This window comes from Drosophila grimshawi, unplaced genomic scaffold, assembly GCF_018153295.1.
Source record: "Drosophila grimshawi isolate 15287-2541.00 unplaced genomic scaffold, ASM1815329v1 contig_1377, whole genome shotgun sequence".
NCBI lineage: Eukaryota > Metazoa > Arthropoda > Insecta > Diptera > Drosophilidae > Drosophila > Drosophila grimshawi.
In genome coordinates, this window is record NW_025062900.1 from 26326737 (window position 1) to 26351883 (window position 25147).

Sequence of the window (25147 nt, forward strand, 5' to 3'; positions counted from 1 at the left end):
GGGTATTAAGAATAATTATACCTTATCACGAAATTTTAAAATTGTCTTCAACTACTTCTTGAAGCATGTATAGCAAATTCTAACGAAAATAACGTTTCTTTATTGATTCACCTGGCTATTAAAGTTGCTAGCTCTTGTTTAATTAGTAGTAAGCTAAGTAACACTTTCATCGAAAATATACGAACCTTAAGCAAAAGTTAAATGTAAAAGTTGTGAGACTTAATCAAAACTCTTAAGATATTGATTTTTTTCGACACACACACATCAATTTTCAAGAAAAAAGTGAGTAAGAAATATTTTATTTAAGCCACGCAAAAAAAGGACGACAAATTTGCCACAAAATGCCTTTTTGATTGATTTGCTATTGACAGTTTTGACGTAGAGTTTTCATCGTTTTGTTTTGGCATCGTCGCAACTTATAAATAAAATATCATATGGGGTGAAGCGAAATTGCTGAAGCTGAAAAATCAGAACAAAGCTGCCTTGCATAAAAATATGAGAATATTTATTGCCTCGAATTGGCATCGAATGAAATATGCTATCAAAATTGTCTGTTTGTGTCGCTCTGACACCTTTTCAATGTGCTCTCAATCAAGCGGAAACTCAGGCATTCACAAAGACACCCACATACACGCCCAAATATACACACTCTCTGTCCTGATATTTATGTCTTTGACATCAATCAAAGGGCAATACGAATTTCCGCCTCAATTTTGGTTAGAGCCTAAAACAAATAGACAAAAGGAGATCGTAAGCAGCGGGACATATTTAAATAATAATGTGTGTGCATGGTGAGGGTGGGTGTGAGGGTGGGAAGGGTTTGTATTTGTTTGGGTTCCACTTGATGCTCTTGAAAAGCCTTTAAGATTAGTTTATTTGAAGTGTGTTTATTTGTGCCTTGGAGCGCATCTATCACTTTATATTTATGACTTTGATTGTAGTCAGAAAAAAAACAATTGGCTAACACTGACAGTAACCAAAAGCAACGACTATAACACCAGCAGGAAAATAAACTCAATGTACGCTTAAATACCACTTTGTTGTTATTTATGACGCCAGTTGATGAAAAGCCAAATGCCAAAAGATTAAAAGCAGATAAAATATATATAATAGCCCTTATATGTATGTGTATACTTTTACCAACAAACACTATGAACTCCATCGATGTAAGCCTGCTCACAGTGGTGCGCATATGATTCCTGTGTAATGGATGAATTTTTTTTAAAATTAAATTCAATCTTTATGAGAATATCTTTAGATTTTTAAATAGAAAAAGTGGGCAATTAAAAATAATAAAAAGTTTAAATTATTTTTGCCTAAATATAATCAAATATAATCCAATACATACAAATCAGGCAATAAGTTATCGAAATCTTAGTAAATTTTCGAAATTTTTAAATCAAATCTCATTATCTAAAATATTAATATTTGTCTCCTACAAACATCTTGTTTATTGCACAATTATAATATTTTGTAATTAGAAAATTAGTTTAGTCAAAATAAACGCACGGAAAATTAAATTTTCAGCATCCAATATCGTCCAATTGTTTTGCCCTTTTACCAACTTTAAATGATTCTGGATCCACTGTACCGGCCATATATCAAACATTGACATGCGGTCAACAAAGTGCGTTCAATGACGTGCATAAAAACCAAAGGCAGCAAGCACATCAACAAGACGGAGGGTGAGGGGACAGTACTCAATCAGCCAGAGACAGCGACCAACGCTGTCCAAGCTTGGGTACATTGACTGCTAGCTCTATAAAGACGCACAGAAGCACCCAGCACGGTAAAATATTGTCGAGTAATCGCTGTCGCAACGCTCGTCGAATGCATTGACGATATAAAGACACACAATGACGTTGTAAAAAGAAGACAAGAAATATGGAAAGAGGAAATGAAAACTGGGTGACAAATACATATATATATATATATATATATATATATATATATATATATATATATATATATTTATATATATATTGGGAGGACACAAGATGGGGAATATGTAGTGGGGAAGATGTCAACCAGCAGCACCAAAATGGAAGCCATTCAGCCAAGTGAGCAGCTTAAATATAGTTGATGAGAGTCATTGTGGTCAAAGTAAAATTATAACACATATGGGTGCATATATTTACTGATCTTTTATATTTAATAATCAATTAAAATTATTTAATTCAAGCCTTTCATTTCAATTTAGATATTATGTTAAGTTTGTAATTAGAGACTGAAAAAAAATTACATTAAAGACTTTCTCAAACTAAACAATTTTTCAAATTATTAAATACAAGGTTTTATTATTAAGTATTAAAAAAAATATTTTACAAATATTTAATATATCATTGTAATTTTCATTTTAATTAATTAAAATTGAATTAAAATAAATTTTTTTAAATCCTATAAAAAAAAATATAACAATTTGTAGAAATTCTAAAATATTGCAACAAATTTGATTTGAGTGATTAAATTATTTACTTTCTCTCTACACCGAAATTATCATTTAAATATTTGAATAATCAAAAGCCAGCAAAAACTATAGACTATAGTTTAGTTTGTTGCAAGATATTCGCGTGAAAGATGTTTAATTATTTCTTAGCAATCTCCAAGAGAGGTTGTATAATTTAATCCCACTGCCAACTTCGAGGTTTATGGGGCAAATGAGCCAATCCATTTCCCCTACAAGTCATTTGACAGGCCAAACATCAATTGACTCAAACGCTCAATGCAAAATCAATAAATCAACTAGCAATACTTGTTTGACCGGTCAGGCACCAGGAACTGTTAAGTGCATACCACAATTTTCTTTTATGGTCAACCCAAAATACATTCCCTCCCCCACCATGATGTATCCATTTATCCAATGCTATTTTGGCTTTGGTAACGCGCAAAATAAATGAAAATATAAGCCCGACTAACCAAAAACTGATTACCAGAAGAGCTCATACCATCCCCAACATCCTTTTCTTTTTCTTTCCCATATTCTTATGTCGATTCGCAGGCAACCATGGTGGTAACACTGGCGATAACAATCAAACGCCCTTGCGTAATCCGCCCGGAGCATTTCACAACTCTGCAGGCTCACTGGCACAGCATAATCTACTTGGTAAAATAATGCGCGGCATTAAAACGCAATCATTTGGGATTTTCAAACGTTTATCGAGTTATTTGCTGGCGGCACTGCGAACGACGACTTTGCCAAGTCGGTGGCGTATGAGTAATATGAAAAACCAGCCTCAGCCCCAGCATACCGCTGTCAGCGCGCAGTCACACATAAACAGCAGCAGCATCTGCCAAAGGACAGCCAAAATCAGCGAACGCAGCAGCAGCAGCCCAAGCCGCAGGAGTACCAGCAATAAATGGGCGTGGAACATTGCTCATACGCCGCGTGTGACGCACCGCCATTGGACAATGCTCATTTGCATAGTAATATTAGCTGGCAGTTGCCTTGTTGCTATTGTTAAACCAAAATTGTTGTTGCTGCCGCTGCATTTTATCGGCAGCCGCATCGCATTTTCTATTAGTGCGGCGCATAGGCAACATTTAATGCTAACATTTTGGGCCGTTGGTAATAAGGTGGCCGCATTGTTGCCGCAAATTTATACAGCAGCAACACAAAAAACAACATCTATAACAGCAACCAAGTTAAACACATTTGCTGTGCTTTGCCTGCGCAAGTATTCAAGATGAAATCAAATAATTGCAAAAAACTCATTTAGGGCACAACAACTTGAAGCGGAGAAAGAGCGTGAAAAATAGAATCAAACTTAGACAAGTAAGAAACAGAATAAAGTTGTGCGAAGCAGCATAAGAAACAAAAATGAAAACTCATATCCCATACTCTATATACTCGATATGTATACATACATATACGTATATATATAAAGCTATTAATCGTAGATATGTTTATGATGAAAAGTAAATGATTATCATGTTGAATGGCATTTCCCTCAGCGACTGTGGATTAAATAAATTATCAGCAATGCAAATGGCATTACGATCTTTTCAACCAGTTTTTAATTACATCCGCATTTTGCTAAAGTTAGCTAACTACTTTAAATATGTTTTACATTTTCATACGCATAAGGAGAAAGTTAAAAAGTAGTCTCAGTGTTACATGTTATTGAAATAAATTTAATTAATTATTGGCTTCATTGAATTTAATTAAGGACGTCAATATTTCTATTTAATTTGTTCTGATATAATTTACATTTATATGTACATTTCTTTGTGTGAAAGCTTTGGTTAAATTCAATTTAATATAATAAATACATTCATTATAAGAATCACAACATAAAATTAAGATGTTGATTAAATTCAAGTGAATTTTACAATTATTTTATAATATCGAGCTGCAGGCAGACTTTTATTTTACTTACTAAGAAATTTTAAAATTGTATTATAATATTGTTGTGTGTTGGGTAAATTTGCATAATTATTAACACATTATTCCGACATTTGCTTAGTTTGCTAAACATTTTACCAATTCGAACTGCCAGATGCCAATTGCAACTGAAATATTTACAAAATCACTGTGAACGTTTTTTATTTGTCCTGCATGCAAATAATTTTGAAATCAATACAAATATTCTCAAAATTGAAATGTTTATTATTAATAAATTTATGAAATATGCAGGACGGCAACAAAAATCTGCTAGTGCTTGCAAAATCTGAACACAAGCAAAAGCCCCGTAAATGAACATAATTTAACTATAGTAAGCAAAATAAAAACACTGTTAATCAAATTTGCATTTAGACGAGCGTATTTACAAACAAATAAAAAAACATACTTTGCGAATTTACATAGTAAATTTTGCGCCATTACTAAAAAAAAAGAAGTTAACCACACAGAAAAATATACAGCAAAAATATATGTTAAATCTACTCATATATTAGCTAGTGATATAAGCATATATAAAATATATATCAAAATTACTGTTAACGTACAGATTAGCACACAAGTTAATTGTAAATGATGAGCTTATTTCATTCATTTAATTTGAAAATGCTTTTAATTTAATACTTATTATTATTACAAAAATTTGAAAAAACATATTTTTGTTTATCTCGTGGGTGTTTTAGTTTCTAATGTAAATATTCATTATTCAGAATATATCACTTCCCAGAATTATTTTTAAGCGCTGTAAATATGGGAGTCAATACTCAAACTCCATTATGTGTAAGTACAATTAAAAAAAATACATTGAAAAATTTAAGATCTTAATTCTAACTTTTAAAGAATGCTTTAAAATTGTGTAAATATAACTAAGTATATTGACTTAAAACAGTTACAATGTATGTTAAAGTATAGAAAAATTAATTATTTATAGACAAACTATTTAAAAAATAATTTAATAGTCCGTAAAGCCCAATTAGCATTTAGTACTTACATAACCTAATCAATAACAATTGCTGTTGAATATAAAAATATGTTTATGAATATTTTTTACTTTAAGCGTACGTAAAAAGCATAAAGAAGCTCAGCTAAATGTATGTCTAGCAATACACATACATATAACTACACAGATTAAGTAAATACAAATATAGCTAGTTATTATTATTTCATAAAAGTATTTATTATGGAGCTCTATGTGAATAAGTTGTGACATATCTATGTAACATATATTTGTATGTAATTGGATGCAAAAGTTTACAATAAAATAAAAATAAAAACCAAAATAAACAAGTACGAATGCTGTAGTCGAGTGAGCTCGCTACGATATACCCCGAACACAGCTGTTAAATATACTATAGTTTTATTGCCAAATATCTTTTAAAATTTTTTCTTTGAGTTGGACTCATTTCAATTATGACAGCTCAAGCACTGAAGAGTAAAATAAACTAAAGCAACACATTTACATATTTATTATTAGTACTTATTCACAAGCTTGAACTGAAACCACCGGTAGGTGCCAAACGTGCTATCCCTTTCTCGCACATGCTTTCAAATTTACATATACAGGAAATGCTTGCGCGTGCTGATAGTAGCGAGATCAATATGAAAATACATTTTCGACTAAAATTTGTGTATGTTTTATTCGATCTTAATGAAATTTGGGTAATTGATCGAAAGAATGCCAATATATTTCATATATTAATTGAAAACTGTGGCTTTCATGCTATAGGAAAAAGATAGATTCAAGACGGAGGCAGTTATCAATAAACCTAAATAATCTTGATGTGCTCGTGATATATGAGAACCTATATTTCAAATTTTCAGTCTCTAGCTCTTATGATCTCTGGTTATTAACAGTCTGAAAATATAAATATAAATATAAATATAAATATAAATATAAATATAAATATAAATATAAATATAAATATAAATATAAATATAAATATAAATATAAATATAAATATAAATATAAATATAAATATAAATATAAATATAAATATAAATATAAATATAAATATAAATATAAATATAAATATAAATATAAATATAAATATAAATATAAATATAAATATAAATATAAATATAAATATAAATATAAATATAAATATAAATATAAATATAAATATATATATAAATATAAATATATATATAAATATAAATATAAATATAAATATATATATAAATACAAATGTAAATATAAATATAAATATAAATATAAATATAAATATAAATATAAATATAAATATAAATATAAATATAAATATAAATATAAATATAAATATAAATATAAATATAAATATAAATATAAATATAAATATAAATATAAATATAAATATAAATATAAATATAAATATAAATATAAATATAAATATAAATATAAATATAAATATAAATATAAATATAAATATAAATATAAATATAAATATAAATATAAATATAAATATAAATATAAATATAAATATAAATATAAATATAAATATAAATATAAATATAAATATAAATATAAATATAAATATAAATATAAATATAAATATAAATATAAATATAAATATAAATATAAATATAAATATAAATATAAATATAAATATAAATATAAATATAAATATAAATATAAATATAAATATAAATATAAATATAAATATAAATATAAATATAAATATAAATATAAATATAAATATAAATATAAATATAAATATAAATATAAATATAAATATAAATATAAATATAAATATAAATATAAATATAAATATAAATATATATATAAATATAAATATATATATAAATATAAATATAAATATAAATATATATATAAAAACAAATGTAAATATAAATATAAATATAAATATAAATATAAATATAAATATAAATATAAATATAAATATAAATATAAATATAAATATAAATATAAATATAAATATAAATATAAATATAAATATAAATATAAATATAAATATAAATATAAATATAAATATAAATATAAATATAAATATAAATATAAATATAAATATAAATATAAATATAAATATAAATATAAATATAAATATAAATATAAATATATATATAAATATAAATATATATATAAATATAAATATAAATATAAATATAAATATAAATATAAATATATATATAAATACAAATATAAATATAAATATAAATATAAATAATCAATGAATTTCTTGTCTAGGCCCCTCTACAGATACAGATATTCTTAAAGCTAGTGCAAAAATTATGTAAGTCTGAGCAGAGGAAATGTCATTCGCCTGTACTTGGCACTTCCGTTCTTTGTTGCAAGTTCGCTGCGTATGCGAGTGGAAAATTCAATTTGCAAAGTGCATAAGAGTAGCAGACAACAACGTTGCCGATGAGAAGTTACCACGTATGAGATTTTCACTCCCCGCATTGTTTGTTTGTTGTTAAACAAAAACGGAAGCTACTCTAACCCAGCTAGGAATGTTACATACATATATACATATGCTCAGATGCAATAACAGAGCAAAATCCAGAAACAGAACCAGAACTAGAAAAATAGGCAGAAGTTGAGATTGCCTCTGCAGCTGCTTACATATGCTGCAGCGGCGACAAAGCGCTGTCATCCTGAGAAAGATCGTGGTTGGAGGCAACGCGCACAAGCGCATGCAACAAACGTTAACGTAAACGTAAAAGCAGCACCAGAGTGGCGCAAGGATTGTAATTAAATCTGCGTCAAAATGAACGACGAATGCGAATGGAAATGGCAACGGGAATAGCAGAAGTCGAGAGAACTGAAATAAAAATATACATACATGTATATGTTTGCTTCTATACCCTGGAAAGACATTCATCTTTTTCGTTCTCACAGATTAGCTAGGGAATTAAAGGTGTTTCGTGCTCCAATGGATCTGTATTTCCTTAGAGCAATTAAATTATTGCGAGTGCTCTTTTCTATTACTTTTAAATTTCAGATTTCCAATAACTCTATTATTATAATTTTTTCTTTATGCTTCAACTTCATAGAAAATCAGGAAATGTTGAAAAAGTAACAATTATCTGGTTTTTTAAAGTAATTTCTAAAAAAAAATGTCTTAAAATAAGAAATATTTTTTTTTTTTTTTTTACATTTTTCAAAAATATGTATATCTCTTAATTATAGAAAATGTTTCTACATATGTCATAGATTTAGATAAGGTCAGAAAATTATTATGAAGCTTTCTCGACGGATACCCTAAAAATTAAAAGATAATTTACTAATCAAGCCATATAATCCCAAGTGCATGTGAAACAATTTATCCATTGATTAAAGAGTATTTTCAAGTCGATACCTTATCGTTATCTATTGACTTTTGAGCCATATAGCTGGCTGCACAAATTGCACAAGACGGCCAGAAAAGTGACGTTACCTTTGCCAGCTACATATATGGGTGCGTAGGTGTGTGTGTAAGTATCCTTTTTATACCCTGAACCCATTTAAAATTGTTAAGGGTATAATGGCTTTGTGCAAATATATATATCAGGCAGAGAAAGCATATCCGACCCCATAAAATATATATATTCTTGATTAGAATCAACAGCTAATTCGATATAGCTATGTCCGTATGTTCGTCTGTTCTGTTCTCGTATACCCGGCGCAGATCAAGATTGCAATATTTCATCGATAACTGCCTCCGATTCTCGAATATCGATATATTTCGATTCCGGATAGCAATAAATGGCATAATACACAATATCCATATGCATATTATTAATTAACTGCCCAAATTGCATCAAGATTGGATAAGAGCACCCAAATTATGGTTGAAAATATAATCTCAAATTTATCTCATTTCTAACAGCAGCCACAAGCATTTTCTCTGTGCAGGATAATCAAAGCGAGCCTACGATTTCCTGTACGTTGCATTGATATGTTTGCGTTTGTCGCCAGCCAGTTTGGGTCAGTTTGGGTTTTTAGTTTTTTTTACTCTGTGCCCGCCATATGAAAATGGTGCACTAGCAAACCTGCTCACATTTGGATACAAAACTTTTTTAACGGAAATTTGCCAATAAAACTAGAATATATTTATGACTGGCATTGTTTCGTCGCTTAACGCTGCCAAAGTAAGCGAAAGTTCCCATTTTGTCACTGATTGACTTGTAGTGATGGCTTTAAGTCAGAGGCACACGAGTATAATTGCAGAGAATCCATTTGGTCGAGTGTGTGATCTCTAATTTTTTTCTACTTTGATACCTACTTGGAAGGTATGATGTCTGTCTGTCCGTCTGTATGAAGGCAACTTTTTTCGACACCCTTAGAGATAGGGACTTGAAACGTATACTTGTCTGTGCCAGCGTCAGACAAAATGTAAAAATTTTAGTTCTACGTCCACTAGGGGGCTAAAAAATCGATAAAATCGATACTCGCAAATCGAGTCGCATATTTCCCACATTCACCAAATTTGGTTAGTAGTTTGTTGGCGATGTCCTCCAAAGATCGGTAATGGCGACGCCCACCTCCGCCACTCCTAAAAAAAATTAAATTTCTATATCTTCCTGAGTTTTTGAGTTAGAGCCCTCTAATTTGGTATATTACTGGTGGCCGCCTTTAAGAACCGATAACAAATCACTAGAGTCACTTAATTTTAAGAGTATATTACTGGTAACTCCCCTAAAAGATCGATAGAAATTTGATGGCCACGCCCACTCCGCCTCCCTGTACCGACACACCTGTTAGTGTAAATCGATAAGACCATATATATCACACAATTTGAGAGTAACACCCTTAAAAAATCCGGAAAAAAATGTTGGACCACACCCACTCCCGTCCTCAAAAACTATAAAAGCCTATAGCTCTCACAAGTTAAGAGCTAAAGTTACCAAACTTGGAAGGTCGATTACTAAGAACCTTCTCAAATAATTTTTTTCGGCCACGCCCGCTCCCGAACCCAAAATTTCCAAAATCCACCCGTCATTTAAGAGCAACAAACTTTGAAGGATGGTTACAATCTTATACATATCTACCGCAATTCGAAAGGCAAACTTGGACAGTACTTCTTGGCTACACCCACCCTATTCCATGCTACCTGATATCAGCTACCTTCTAACATATGGTATCAAAGTGTTTCGCAGTCGGTTACGCCGGATTGAAACGTTCTCTCTTGTTTTGCTTTGCATTTAGCATTTTCATTTCTCATTTTATTCGCTCAGTTTTATCTAATTCAAATTGGTTGCTCCCTTTCAATTACAGTTATTTTCAAAAATGCATTTGCCTTGCATCAAATTTGTTTGTTTGGGTTACCAAGGAGTAACTGACATTTTACAACTGTTCAATATATGAGTTATTGAAAAGATTAATTGCATTCAGCAGACAAGCATATAACTGACAGTTAGTGTGGAATATATAAAAGCTTGCAAATGATCAACTTACAATCAATTTTAATAGTACACAAAAAAAGTAAGAATGCTGTAGTCGAGTGAGCTCAAATAAGATATATCTTGAACACAGCTGTTAAATGTATTCCAGTTGCATTTTCGAATTTCACTTTAGGAAGTGCTCTCATTTCTAAAAATTGTTTTAAAAAAAAAACCAATACCAAATTCGAGCCGCTCAATAAAAGTTTAAAGATCGCAAGATAGCCTGATAGTCTGTATGAGTCATATGCAGTATTTCTAATTCCATTGCTCGACAGCAATTAAAATGCTGCCAAAGTCCATAAATCACTCATTTGCACCATTGAGCCCCCCATTTAAGCGTACGCAAAAACAACATTTTTGCTTGCTATCAAATCTATTCGTTTGACCTAATTTGTAACCATTAGACAAACGATAAAAATTCATAGGAGGTGAGAAGAGTAGAAGTCGTGATAAATGTTACCCAATCGATAGGCTCTTCACATATTTCATGCCCTGAAGCCCACAAATTGCCCGAAAAGTGCTTATTGTGCTGGAAGGGTTGAGCATCAACCGTATAGTAAGTTGCAGCCTTTGATAAAGGTCAAAATCGGCCGGCAATTATAAGACCAAGTAATATGATGCCAAAGCCAACATGGGAAGACAGCACCACTTTTGCCTAATAGCGCAGTCCAAGCAGAACGAAAGATGTTTAGTACCAATAAGGCAATAACTTAATACGTGTTGACGCTGATATCCTTTGCCGGCCACTTATCATAACGCTCACGCGCTGATGGCTATCCGCACTGAGCCGTTTGGCTCCGCTCTCGTTCTACGGCACACGCACATGCTTCTCCAATTATGCTAAAAGCGTTAAATTTATAGTTTCCCCACACTCGAGCAGAGTCTGGCATTTTTAACAAGGCTTCGCTTGTCGGCGTCTAAATAAATGGCTTTTAGAGCACACGTTAATGATGTTGATTGTAGTCCTGTCCCCATACTTCGCTCTACACCAGCAACCTGAAGCCGACCACCAAGAGTTGCCCACCTTTTCATGTTTAATGCTTTTGCCTAATGTTTTATAGCTGCATTGCCTCCGCAGACGCACCTCTGCTATTCCTCTTGGTCACTGGCCGGTTTATTTTTATGATGATATATGGTCAGTGTTTTGGATTTTATACTGTACATTCGCCTGCGCCTCTTGTAAGGGTTTAAGGAGCCATATTTATTATAGCTGTGCTACCTGATTATGATCGTGCAAACAGTTTCTGTTCGTACCTTGTGCTTGTTTCCAACATTGTTAAATTAATAAACATTATTCTGTACCATCAACATTTTATACATGCACTTGATAGCCTATTAATGCTTAGATTAATTTTGAATATTTCTTAAAGCATTTAAATAAGTATAGCATATTAAAGACGAATTAATCAGTTTTTACAGTAAATAAATATTCAAAAGATTCCATTCTATTAGCTTCTGGTAAAGAATTAAATAAATAGTAATAATGAATAAATTGTTTGTTGCCTGCTGACCTCTTTTTATGATGGTGTCAAGTGTACACTTGTACACCCAAAAAAAAAACCGACTTAAACAATGCACAGTAAAATACAACATTTCTTGATCTTTTAATTTAATTCAAATTTGTTTAATTTGAAATATTTTAAATAAAAAAGCTATGAGCACGCTTGGAAGCTTGGAAAGCCCTAACTTTAATCCTACTATTTCACTTAACGCTTAAGCATAAGCTACCGGTATATTCAAAAAGTTATCAACACCCGCCCTGTTGCCAGTAATAAACAACAAATGCGCCGAAATGCGCTTAGTATGCAACTTTTTGCAGCAACGCCCCAAATAACATTAGAGAAAATCACTTAAATGGCTGTAATTTGTTTGGCTCACGGGGCGTATGCGTTACCTGTAAGCGCTCAGAAGCAGCAGCAGCAACAGTCGAATAGTTAAGCTCAACGAGCAGCCACATAAGCACACACACTTGCAAACATAATACACAATTTTTTTTAGCAATTTGGGCGTGAAACAAAACACATTGCTAATTTCTCAAGTGCAGGCAATTCGGATACGCCCGACTCTTCAGAGAATCCCCTGGGAAAAAAGTGAGCCAAAACCAATTCGCACAAAACCTCATCACTCAAGCGCTGCGCACGGCATAAGTGCAGCTGGAGCGGCAGCAACAACAGATCCCATCAAACAATGCATGTTTTTTTGCACAAAAATACACACACATATACAAATAAACACATGTAGTATAAGCCATGCCAGCAAAATGGTTTAAAACTCAATTAAAGTTTTAGCCGCAAAATAAATGCAAAAATGGCGTCGACGGCGTCGACAACAGCTACAGACAAAATAATACTGCTCCAAAAAAGGGGGCAAAAGTTATCAAATTAACACGAAGCACAACGAACAGTGCATACTCTATTTATCACAAATAATAATATAATAAATAATAGGTCAGAACTTAAATCAATTATAAAAAAATATTTACAGGTGTGCGCTTTCAAAAAGGAAAACTATTCCGTATTCCCAAATTGGAGGTCCACTTAGAGAATGTAAACGGAAATCTTTTCCATTTTCGCAAATTCGAGCACGTTTGATTTATTCATTTCAATAAATACTCAATCTAATGTATATATTGCTTAATTTCACATTTCACATTTCTCATATCCTTTTCCATTTTTGCTCATATCCTTTTGCTCTTTAACAATGGGTTTGCAGTGTTCATCAATGGTCTTAGGCAAATACAAACGAATTGAATTTAGTTGGTAAAAAATCAAATTACTTGTACTTGAATTTTTGGGTTAAATTAATTTTTACCATTTTGCTTTTGCATGTAATTCAAATGAAAATCGCACAATTCAATCGAATTTCGCCAAAACTTTGATGAGCCTTCAGCTTGGCAGTCAATGTGTGTTAGCGCGTGTAAGTATGTATGTGGATGTTTGTGTTTGTTTTTGATTAGTTTACATGCCGTGGTATTGGTGTCGAGATTCACTTGTTTTTTTTTTGTGGTGTGCAGCGTTTTCTAGTCCATTTTTTGTTGTTTCTTTGTGCCTCGCTATTTGAAGTGCAGTTTGTAAACAAATCGTTTCAAGCTTTGCCCAAGCTTAATGAAGTTTAACAACATTTAATGGTGCAAAGTTGGAATTTATTTTATTAGAGCGTAAAATCGCATTTTGGAAATTGTTAGAGCAACAAATACAGAACGAAACTTGTTTATTGTGTTAACATCGGTAAAGCGAGTCATCTGCTCCTTGTCATGAATTAGTATCCTGTTTCCACTCTCAACAATTCGCGTCTAAGCCTTTGCTGTGCTCTTTTTAGTTTGTTTAACATAATGCTTGATTTTATATCGTATAATTTAATTGATTAATAAATTATAATAATTTTCTTGTGTGCCTGTGCTTGTATTCTTGCTCATTTTTCTGCAAAAACTTTGGTTATCTGGGTTTTTTGTCAGTAGTTTTTTGATTAACAAATAATAAAAATCTTTATACATACATACATATGGTTCCGGTGATCGCTGTAATAAACATACATACATTGCACGCTCGATCGCGGTGTATTGCTGTTACTTTTACTCTCGCTATTTAAATTTTTCAGTGCTCTCGCAACTGTGCGCCGAAGCTTAGATTGTTGATTCTTATGTCACATTGCTGTGTGTGTGTTTAGTTTCTTTATTTTCCCCGTACAGTGCCAAGACTTTGTATAGCTCTCTACTTATCGTGCATATTAGTTTTTTCATTAAAGATGTCTGCCTGCTATTTAAAAAGCTGCAAGTGCCAGGCTGACCCGAAATCCGATTTTATCACTTCTTGGTTGTGTGACGACGTAGTACATGTAAAATGTTCCGGTTTCACGCAACAGGTAAATGATGTGATCGGCAATAAGTAGGGGTTAATGAGGTGTGTTTATGAGGCAAACTAGACGGGGCTTCCACGATCTTCGTCTGGTTTTCAGACGCTCAGTGCTGATTTTGATGTATTTGTGTCTCGATTTAATACTGTAGAACAATTAAGCAGAAGCGATCTACTGAGCATACTTTGCCTCGAGATCCAAAATTATTTGCTCCCCTTCGGTTATCGCCCTATTGCTATTGGTAATAGTCAGCAGTTAAAGCAGTTTATTTCTCCCGCACCACCTGCAATCAATAGTGGTGGCTCTAGTTGCACTTAGAAAACAGATATTTGTTTCGCGTCTAGCACCTGATATCTCTGTGGACGATAATAAAGCCTATATACAGGCTAAATTGTCATATTTTGGTAAAGCTGCAGAAAAACTCTAATTTAATAATAAAGAGCAATTTCCTCTTGTAAAATAAGTGTTCCGTCTGAAGTATTTTGCACAAGTTGTTGTGCCACTTTCTGGCCGAAAGCAATAGAGGAGTATACAAATAAAAAACGTATTTGGCTTCCTATTAGACGGCGAATGCTACTCCTTCTAATGTTGCACTAAATAACTAAGCCCCTCTCTGTCTCTAGTTTATGAGAATGTTAAAGACCTAAAGATTCCACTTTCTAAACTATATGTTGATAGTCTTTCGCTTGAATTTAATATTCTTTTATTTGCTGAAAGTTGATTAAGTGCTGTTATTCCCGAACATTCATTACTTTTTTATAGATGAGAACATTCTATACATTCGAAGAATATTTTGCGAGCTTTAGATATTCGCCAAAAGTAATTCTTGTATTTTGCGATGATTTTTCAAATTTCGTATCGATGGAATGAAAAGTATGACAATATCAATATAACAAACAGCTAATATATCAAGACAGATTATTTAATTTATTTTGTTAATAATTTATTATAATTTAATGATAAAGGCAAAATTTAAATAAAATCTTTTTTGACTGGTTTCTTATTTAATGGGTTGTTTGCAGAAAACTGGTTATTGCTCGCCTCATTCTTTAATTAACAGTATAATTAATCATTTCATCATCATAATCATAGTTTTGGCACCCGCATGTTAAAGACAAACGAGACTCATAATGAAACCGCGAAATGTAGAAAATGTGAATGTACGAAATGTTGGGCAAAGTGGAATAAAAAGTTACATATTTAAATTGATATTTCAACATTTACGTGTTTATATAATATTAAAGTTAAGTCTTAAATAAGTTTTCATTTATATCATTTAGTTAAAATAATATTCGAAAATATATATATATGCATTTAAAACATATATTACGATATTCTAAAACAGTTGATATAAGAGTTAAGAAAAACCATTAAATAATATCCTAACAATTCATAATAAACATGTTTACATTTTAATTATTTTTATTTCAAAACAAATTTAATAATTTCTACTGCGCATCCGCTAAAATTGTTTATAGATTCTCATCTGTGTTTATATTTTTACATAATAGGTCAGCAATTACTCACCGCTGAAAGACACAAGCACTTCATAATATTTTTGTATTTACGGGCTATGGCCATATTTTTTATTTTTTTGTGGTGTTGCAAAATCAACATAAATAAAACCGCCTGGCACCTAATATGAATACAAAATAATAATAAAACGAAATTAAAGTATTTTATTTATGAAAAGTTCTCTGCACCATGTTAATGACTCATTACACATGCAACCTAAAATGAGGCAACGTCGCAACAGTAACAACAAAAACAATTGCAACACAACCAACACTTGTTCACAAATTGTTACCATCATGAACGTGGCTTAAATGCGGCAAACATTAAGTTGAATTATGCAGTAAAAATAATGCATTAATGGTGGTAAAATGTGAGAACTGTGCAAAGGGTACATACTTTATATAATACTACTCCGACATTCCGATGCTGACCCAAGAATCCGAACTGTCATTTTCAGAGAGCACACAGCTTTTATCCAAACTGTGCAGCATTGCACAGTTGTGGTTTGGCCAAATGAACGAAATCAGTTCCTAATCTTGCCTTTGCCTATAAGCGGAGTATTCTTGAAAATGCATATTAAAACTTGAACTAAAAAAGAAATAGAAGTAAAACATTACAGTTTTACCGTAACTGACGGCAAAATTATCTGTTAGTTGTCGAGAGTAGATGGGCGTAGCCAAGAATTTTGTCTTACCACTGTTGAAATACTAGAAATCTAGCTTCCAAGCTTGGTAAATTTAGATCTAAATTTGCTGGAAATATAGACTTTTAAGAATTGTTGGGGTGGGAGTGACCATGACCTATAAAGATATTTAGGACAGGCGGACAGACGGCATGAAGGATATTTTGCAAAACCAATATACAATTATACCTTCGATGATAAAATATAATATTTGTTTCTTAAAAATTCGAAATTCGAAGAATTCGTTTCTGAAAATTCGTTTAAATATACAAAGTACTCTTTTACCTTTAAATATTATGAACTTAGCTAGAAACAACATGTTGTCTGCTCTAAATAATCCATATAAGAACATAAGAGAATATATATTTTATTTGACAGTAAAAATAAACACGTTTGAATACAAGAAAACTAAATTGCACAATTCTAACACATATATTAAATAATTCTGATGTTGCTATGTGGTCGGCCAAATGATGATAGGCCAATTTGATCAGTGTACAAACACAGGTATGATGTATATATAAACGGAACTAGTAACGATATTGAAAACTGGGATCCGAACCATAGACAATGCAAGCACATGGATAACCTGTAAAAGGCGTTCGTTGCAAAACACCCAAAATAGAAATAATAAAACATGTAAAGAAAATGAAACATAGTAAAAGAACAACAAGAACAAGAACAACAACAACAACAATTACATGAACATTAATCAAATATTTATTTAGAATTATCCCAGAATAAACGCATAAAGATAAAGTTCACAATAGACAAAATAAACAAAACGAATTGTATTGCCCAAAACGTTTAAATTCAGTGAAAATAAAAAGTACTACATTATAATTGTATAATATCAAAATAGCTAAGTATTAAAAGAGTTTATCTTTCTTAAATTCCACGAGTTAAATGTTTTGTATATTTATTAGCCACCGAAAGGAGAATAATGTGCCCAAACTACCTGGCCTACGCTGTTTATGGTAACTGTTTTAGAGTAGGTAGTTTGTGTTGAGGATTGCCATAAAAAGAAATATAATTTTGAAAGAAATATTTAGATTAACCAATTGAAGGGTTATTTTGTATAAATATTAAATGAATTGTAAAGTTTATGTGAAGTAAAGTCGAACGAGTTAAGACACAATATCAAAAAGTACCAATATTATTACCTTGACTATGGGCTAACATCTGAAACGAAATAAAATTTATAGTTCCTTTTTTCTGTGTATATTTTAAAGAGCAACAAAGATGGTATTTTTTGATATTTGGGAATAAAAAGCAAATTTTGAAGAATCAATAATGAAATACAACAAAGGCGGCTGTCTTGATAATAATTAGCTAAAGAGCCTGTATTGGCCAAAATTCATTTAGTTACAGTTCAGCACATATATTTATAGCATGCTTAGTATGTACACATGTCGATATAAATAATATTTATGGATAGATATTTGTTTAGTAATCGTAGCGCTCACATGCCAACACCCAATGCACAAAATTGCAACACTTGAACTTGCCTCGTGGTTTGCACTGCAAATGATCCTTAATGTACTGGCAAGGACATTGAAATTGCCCACAATGCCGGCCCGGCTCCAAGGGCGTCACATCGACCAAGCCACGCAATGCCTCCATGCCCCAACGGGAGCCGTAGCGCAGAAACAGTTGCAGGCCGCGCTCCTAAGTTGGAGATACATATACAGTAAATTATTAATTACTATAAGTTAATGGGTAACAAGTGGTAGATAGTCACAGGTTGATATAAATGATATGAAAATTAGAGTGTGCTGGTTAAACAGTGCGTATGAGCAAAGTGTATAAGCGTAAACAAAAAATATGCAGCATACTTTTAGGCTGAATCAATTATTAACAATAATAAACTACGAAAAGAAATTACTATAAACTAAACTTGTATAAATTAAAAATTGTTCTGATTGGTTTTTAACAGTATTTAATTTTACAATTTACAAATGCACAGACACAAAAATCAAGTAAAAAAAATACAGGTAAGATTACAAAGAAAGGAGCAAAAGAAAATAATAAATGGAAACAACTCGATTAAGTCGTTGTTTTATTAAAGTCAATCTGTCACAGCATCAGTCTAGAGTAGCCTAGAGCCTATAGCCAACAGCCCATGCAATTGATGCCACAGCATTGGCGATGTTGCAGGCTGACTTTGATTTTGTTACGAAACAGCTCCTCCTCATACTGGCACGGGCAAATGGAGGACTGCAGATGTCGTGGCGTCTCATGGACTCCCGCCTCCTGTACGGTCCAGTCGAGGCGGCGGCGCAAAAAGTCCTTGCCCCAGCGTTGCAGATAGCTGAGAAACAGCTCCTGGGCAACGGCCTAAACACGAGTTGTGATCATTTTTGTGCGTGAGAGTAAAAAAAGAGAATGTGTGAGCATGATGCATGACAGAGATGGCGAAAGCACGCAAGAGAAAGGAGGGTGATATAGAGAGAGTATCGAAAAAGCGAGTGTGATGAGCAACTAGAAAATTCAACGACAAATACACGTTTTTCAGTGAGCATTTAAAAGTTTAAACAAAGCAGTGCATCAGTTATGTGATAGATGTAAGCTGATGGCTCGCTTCTCACCTGCTTGCGGGACAGACGCACCGGCTGGCTGCCCTGTATGACAATATCATTCACATCAATATCCAGCTTGGCCTCCCAGCCGGCCTTGATGGCCTCGCCACCATTCTGTTCGGTGTGCTCGAGGAACTCATTCAAAAAGCTCACACACTGTGTGGCATCGAAGTACATGAAACACAAGCTGACCTTGTGACAGGAGATGCGACCACGATCGTCCAAAACGAGTAGAATCTTGTGGCGCATCAGTTGCCTATTCACACGCGCCAGACACTTCTCCAGGCCGCGCGACAGTCGCAACTTCAGCCACATGCACAGAAATATGGCCGCCGCATTGAGGAAAAGCCAGCCCACACCCAATGCAAACAGTGCCACGCCCTGCAGGCCAGAGAAGAGCAATGCCAGCAAAACGGCAAATGCAAACAGAATCCAACAGACGAGGATGCGCTTATAGCAAATATTGTACACGGTGAACCGATAGTCATTGACCAGCGTCTCCATTGCATTCACATAGTCCTCCACAGTGAGCTGAGTTAAGCAGAAAGGAGACTAGCATTAGTTCAAAGTTCAAAGATAGCAAGAACAAAGTGATTAATTGACTCAACGCCTACCGTCAAGCCCTGAGCCATTAGCTCCTCGGGCACCAGCTCCGGTCGAAATATGGCCGGAGTGATCCAAGGCCATTTCGTGTTGCAAGGCAGCAGTGTCACAATAACATCGCCATTAGCTGTTGATAATTGCGAAATGCATAAGCGATATTAATATAATTAAGTTCAATTGTGGTATCTGATTGCTTAAAATGAATCTTCACATTGAGTACAATTTTGGGTCAAAGCTTTAGACAAAGCTGAAAAAATATTAACTTTTAGCTAAAAATAAACATTTATATTTATTTATATATTTAATATTTATCAAAAATTCTTAAGAAAATACTCAATAATGAACCCATAGTAAGCATTATCTATATATTTATACTTAAACTATAGTACTTTAGGTGGTCAAACAGTAGATCGGGTAACGCATATATATATATAAATATATATACCTATAAATATATATATAATATGAGATAATAATCCTTTCTCAGTTAGCAAAGTTAAGAACAATCAAAATTGTGAAATTTATTAACGCATCTACTTGGATCCACTTCTGATATTGTTGATTCCACCAAGTATCAGGAAAATTGAGGAGGGCAAATTCTGGGCAAATTCTGGCCTAAGTGAGTTGACTTTACTGCCAACAATCGTCTAACCTAACCTAATTTACGGTAATTAAGGATGATGAATGATTTTTAAGTTTTATCGGCTTTCATTTTGGCAACTTTAATCGAAGCTTACGAATTTTTAAGAACCAAAAGGAAAGAACGCTGTCCGACTCTTTTGTGAACCGTGCTTGTCCGGTGTTGGTGTATACTTACCAAAACCTTCACGTATGCGGCCCGTTGACAATTCAATTGTGCGCATCCCAGAGGCCTGATCCACTGGAATTGAGATGCTTTTATTGCTGTTGTTATTGTTGTTCGTGGTGGTGGTGGAAGTGCCGCTGCCGTTGGGATGAGTAGTCGCCGCTCCTGCTGCGGCAGCTGTTGAGGACGAAGCCGATGTTGTTGAGGCAGAGGCTGCATTGGCTTTTTGGTTTACTAGATGCTGTTGGTGGCGTGGCGGACTTGCGCCGCTGTTGCTGTTGCCATTGCTGTTGATATTGCTGCCACTGCCGGATGCATGCAGATTAACGTGGGTGCTCTCAGTTGTCAAAACAGCCGGCGTCACATCCGGCAACGATGTGGCAGCTATTGTTGAGGAAACAGTTGCACGCTGCAAAATAAGTGCAAACAACCATTTAGGAGATAAATTGTTCCTTGACCTTACCTCAAAGCGCAAAAGGTTAAAGAACAATGAAAGAATTATAAAAATGTACGCCACAAAATCAATACTATTGATTTGCCTTTGACAACGCAGAGGGAATCATAAGAAAATTACAGATTGAGTAACAGTCGAGACTTGCAACTGAAATGACAACGATTTCTCAAATTGAACCTGAACACCTGAATCAATGAATATGGAGTTGCGTACTACGGCTTTAAGAAGGTATGCAAATAGTTGATATAATTGAATTATAGCGTGCTATAAAATTTTTATTGCTGCCATAACTATATAATTTCAAGGTGGCTTAGCCAAAACTATACTCTTTTTTTTTTGGAGGTCCAGAAATTTAATATTGCTTTTAATACGCCCCGCATATATGTTAAGGTTAGTTAATTTTAATAAAAAATATATGTTTTTATATATATTTAATAACTCAACATCGGAACATATACTACGATGTTTAATATTTTGTTACATTCCAATGATTCATTTTTTATGAAGCTTTCTTTTTTTTAAATATATATATATATATATCAAAGGATATACCATGTTTTTTTAGTTTGAATATATTTGACTCTATAAAAATTTTTTTTTCATTAATATTTTTTTAATAACATTCTTAATAGTAACGTACACTGACGATCGTAGATATTTCAGATTTAACATGGGATAACGGATATACCCTTTTCCTTTTATATCGGGCAACTACTCACATGCAAATTGAAATTGCTAATTGACATGCCAAAAAATTATATATTGTTATATTTACTCAAATTTGCTCCTATTGAAAAATTAGGGGATATAAAATGAAGCATATATTTAACTATTAAAAATGTATCCAAAGCAATAAAAATATTCATCAAATAAAAATAGATTCTAATCATCTCGACTAGAAGGTTTTCTTGTTCTGCTTATGTTTTTATTTTTATTTTTTTCGTACTTTATGTCAATGTCAGCGCTAAAAGCCAGTATCTGGGTTTATTTTGATAACTAAGCTTGTCTAATGAGCTGAAGGCAACAAATAAATATTGACTTTATTATAATCATAATAAAAAAGGCTGGCGAAATATTTAAACAAATGCTGCTCGCGATGAAGAAATTCTGTTTGTTATTTTTATCTCACTTTCCGCTGATATGGAAAGGGTACAAAGAACAGAACAGCAAGCCGAAGCGTGGAAGACAGCTGAAGTGATGAAAGCCAATAAGCGAGAAAGGTTTTCAAGATATTTTTAAACACATATTCATGTGCAACAAATAAACTTTTTCATACACCTGCTATCTAGTCGGAATTTATTGATAACCATCTGCACATGATGTTTATTTGTTGAATGGAACGAACACAAAAGCTTTACATATATCCGACTACAATTAAAAGATCATCACAGTTCTTTTTTTTATTATGCGACACGAATATTTTAACACAAATTTGTGATTACGGAAAAAAAATTAAAAAAAATATTTTATTAAATTGCATACGAAATGTATACATACAAAAAAATATATATCTACAATCTATTTGCCAGCAGTGAATGCACTTTCATTGTCAGTTAGATGATCAGAACTCTGCTGCATAATTAAATGATCAAATTCACAAACTGCGTTGGGCTTAGTAGAAAATAGAATACCAATTTGTAGCAAGTTGTAACTTCGTTAATTCAATTTGCAAAATACAAATGTTGCTATTATTTTTACAGGTGTACAGTACACAGTAATGTGCAGAAATGTGTAATCGCAACAATTGTCAATTTCAAATATTCTCTCAGTTAAAGTTATAAAACTTGAAACAATCGGACAAACCCTATGCACAGACAATGTGCAGCAATGACGTGTCTCCTTCCAGTCGATGAGTAATCAACGCAAATGTTGCAGGCGGCATTTACAAACCTTACTTCATTTGTCATGCGTGCAACGTGACAAAAGAAATAACAATCAAAAGGTATGGTAAGGCGAAGCAGCAGCAGAGGCAAGTAACGCGCTGTTGCCAACAACTCCATTAGGCAGGGGAAACACAAACAAGGGCAAAGCAATGCACCGATAAGGCAACAGTAAGAGATGGAAACACAAAAAGAAACAGAGCGCGCACGCACTTAAGGCGATGTATTGGAATGCGTTGCGTTGGTTCATACGAAAACGGTACGTGAGAGCATAAGTAGAGAAAGAGAGAACGAGAGAGCCACTAACCTGCACAGGTGCTGGAACTACTGCTGCTGCTGCTGTGGACTGGTCATTGGGACTGCGCGAGCGCGCGCGTCTCTTGTTGTTGCTGCTCACTACTGACGGCGGCGGTGGCGGCAGCGCTAACTTGTTTTGCTGCTGTTGTTTTTCTTGTTGTTGTTGATTCGTTTGCTGTGTGGCGTTGCTGTCGCCACTGTTACTGTTACTGTTATTATTTTTTTCACTGCTGCTGCCTGTTGCCTCATCGTCGAATTTAACCCAATTTTTTGGCGTCTGTTGTGCGTCCAAATCACTCTCATTGCTCTCATTCAACGGCACATCCTGCAGCGGATGCGTCGACGTCTGCGCTTTGCCCTCGTGATCCATTTCGTTGTTCGTGTTTTTCTCGCTCTCGCTCTCGCTCTCTCTCTCTCTCTCTCTATTGGAATGTGCGAGGCTGACACGTGCCTGGAATTGTTGTCGAAATCGAACTTGGAACGTGTTTTGGCAGCGTTTGGAAGCGACGACGTCGTTTTGCTTTTGCGCTTTTTGTTATACTACTTGCGTAGTTCGTTTTTGCCGCTTACATAACCTCAATAATTACAATTCACACTTGAGTTGCTGCTGCTGTTGCTGCTGTTGCTTGTGTATTTTTAAACTGATTTCAGCTTTAGCGCACCGCACAACGCGTTGCTTACGTGTTGGCCGCTCACGCGTTCTCGTCACACTGCGCGCGGCACACCCAAAACACACAGAAAAAAAGCGCAGCTTAGCTTGGCTCAAAGGCGTGCTACGCTCAGCTTGCGCTCAGCACTAAAGCCCTTTTATTGTTTTGCTGCTGTGTGGTTCGTTCTCACCCGTTACGTTGAGCGAGCGTCTCGCTGTTATTTTTAGCTTTTCCCTGCGCTCACCTGTTGGCCGCTTAGTCTTTGTCTCTCTCTCTCTCTCTCTCTCGCTCTGTCTCTCACGCGCTCTTTTTTCTCTTGAAGCTCATTCATTATTGTGTTTTTGCTTTACGTTTTGTTGCTGTTTAATCTTTCTCACATGACAAGTTTCTGCTTAAAGTTAAAGTTTTTTTTTTGTGTTTTTCCTTTTTTGTTAATGACAAACAAGTTACGCTCTCGCTCTCTCTGCTGTTCCTCGTCTTTGAGATTTGTAGCTGTGACTCAAAATTTGTAGATAGCTGCGCTAGCAGACTCTCTTCCTCCCACTCTGCCACTCAGTACGCGAAATAATCATTATTATCTTTTTATTCAATTGTTTGCTTGCTTGCGGATCGCTGTTGTAGACAATTTCGCAATATGAGCAGTGTGTTAGTATGTGTGTGTGTGTGCGTAGAACGAGAATTGTGTGTTCCCCCGTATTTGGCAATGCACTGAAGTGCGCCGTTGGATTGGATTGCTTCATCTGCTAATGCATATGCAAATTCAAATAAAAATATAAAAATATTTTAAATAAACAGACAGCAACTCTTCGGTTTTCAACTGAGAATGCTGCAATCAGCTGACTTGTATTTACGTTGTTTTACTTATTTGTCAGGAAATGATTATTTTCAAAGTTAGTCAGAAGTTTATTGACTCTCCACATATTTTCACTGTTCTAAGATACTATTTATACCTTTGCTTGATACCAAAACCATTCAAGCAACATGATTTCCGATTTGAACTAATTTTCTCAGAAAAGAATATCTTTGGCCGACCCAGAAATATTTCACAAGCTAGTTAAGAATGCTGTACTGGAA

The 25147-nt window shown here is 33.4% G+C and overlaps 2 protein-coding genes across 6 annotated transcripts in view; one reads left to right on the top strand and one right to left on the bottom strand.

Annotated features, from left to right (window-relative positions):
- The window catches only part of LOC6567132 (Down syndrome cell adhesion molecule-like protein 1 homolog), a 59816-nt gene extending 55984 nt beyond the window's left edge, over window positions 1-3832 (top strand). Inside the window, exon 13 of the mRNA XM_043214734.1 lies at window positions 2999-3832. Within this exon, the coding sequence (XP_043070669.1) occupies window positions 2999-3687 (689 nt within the window). The 3' untranslated portion in view covers window positions 3688-3832. The remainder of the gene's footprint in view (window positions 1-2998) is intronic.
- Window positions 3833-17156: 13324 nt separating this feature from the next.
- On the bottom strand, window positions 17157-24199 carry LOC6567133. 5 transcript variants are annotated; one of them, XM_032739158.1, is made up of 6 exons: window positions 23434-24137; window positions 20805-21201; window positions 19999-20114; window positions 19394-19915; window positions 18314-18473; window positions 17157-17394 (listed from the first exon to the last, which is right to left on the bottom strand). In XM_032739158.1, the coding sequence occupies exons 1-6, from the start codon at window positions 23791-23793 to the stop codon at window positions 17336-17338; spliced, it is 1614 nt and encodes a 537-aa protein (XP_032595049.1). In that variant the 5' UTR covers window positions 23794-24137; the 3' UTR covers window positions 17157-17335. The 5 variants fall into 5 exon arrangements, with proteins under 5 accessions (XP_032595049.1, XP_032595053.1, XP_032595050.1 ...); XM_032739162.2 differs by lacking the exon at window positions 17157-17394 and adding an exon at window positions 17508-17786; XM_032739159.1 differs by lacking the exon at window positions 17157-17394 and adding an exon at window positions 17913-17987 and having other exon boundaries at window positions 23434-24136.
- Between the last annotated feature and the right edge of the window lie 948 nt (window positions 24200-25147).

What these genes read in the sequence shown, in the direction of transcription:
- LOC6567133 (XM_032739156.1), bottom strand. Translation starts at nt 23,793, where the DNA reads ATGGATCACGAGGGCAAAGCGCAGACGTCGACGCATCCGCTGCAGGAT. An exon ending in CCGCATACGTGAAGGTTTTG is followed by an intron (nt 20,115 to 20,804) that starts GTAAGTATACAC and finishes AATTATCAACAG; the next exon opens with CTAATGGCGATGTTATTGTG. An exon ending in TGCGTCTGTCCCGCAAGCAG is followed by an intron (nt 19,143 to 19,393) that starts GTGAGAAGCGAG and finishes ACTCGTGTTTAG; the next exon opens with GCCGTTGCCCAGGAGCTGTT.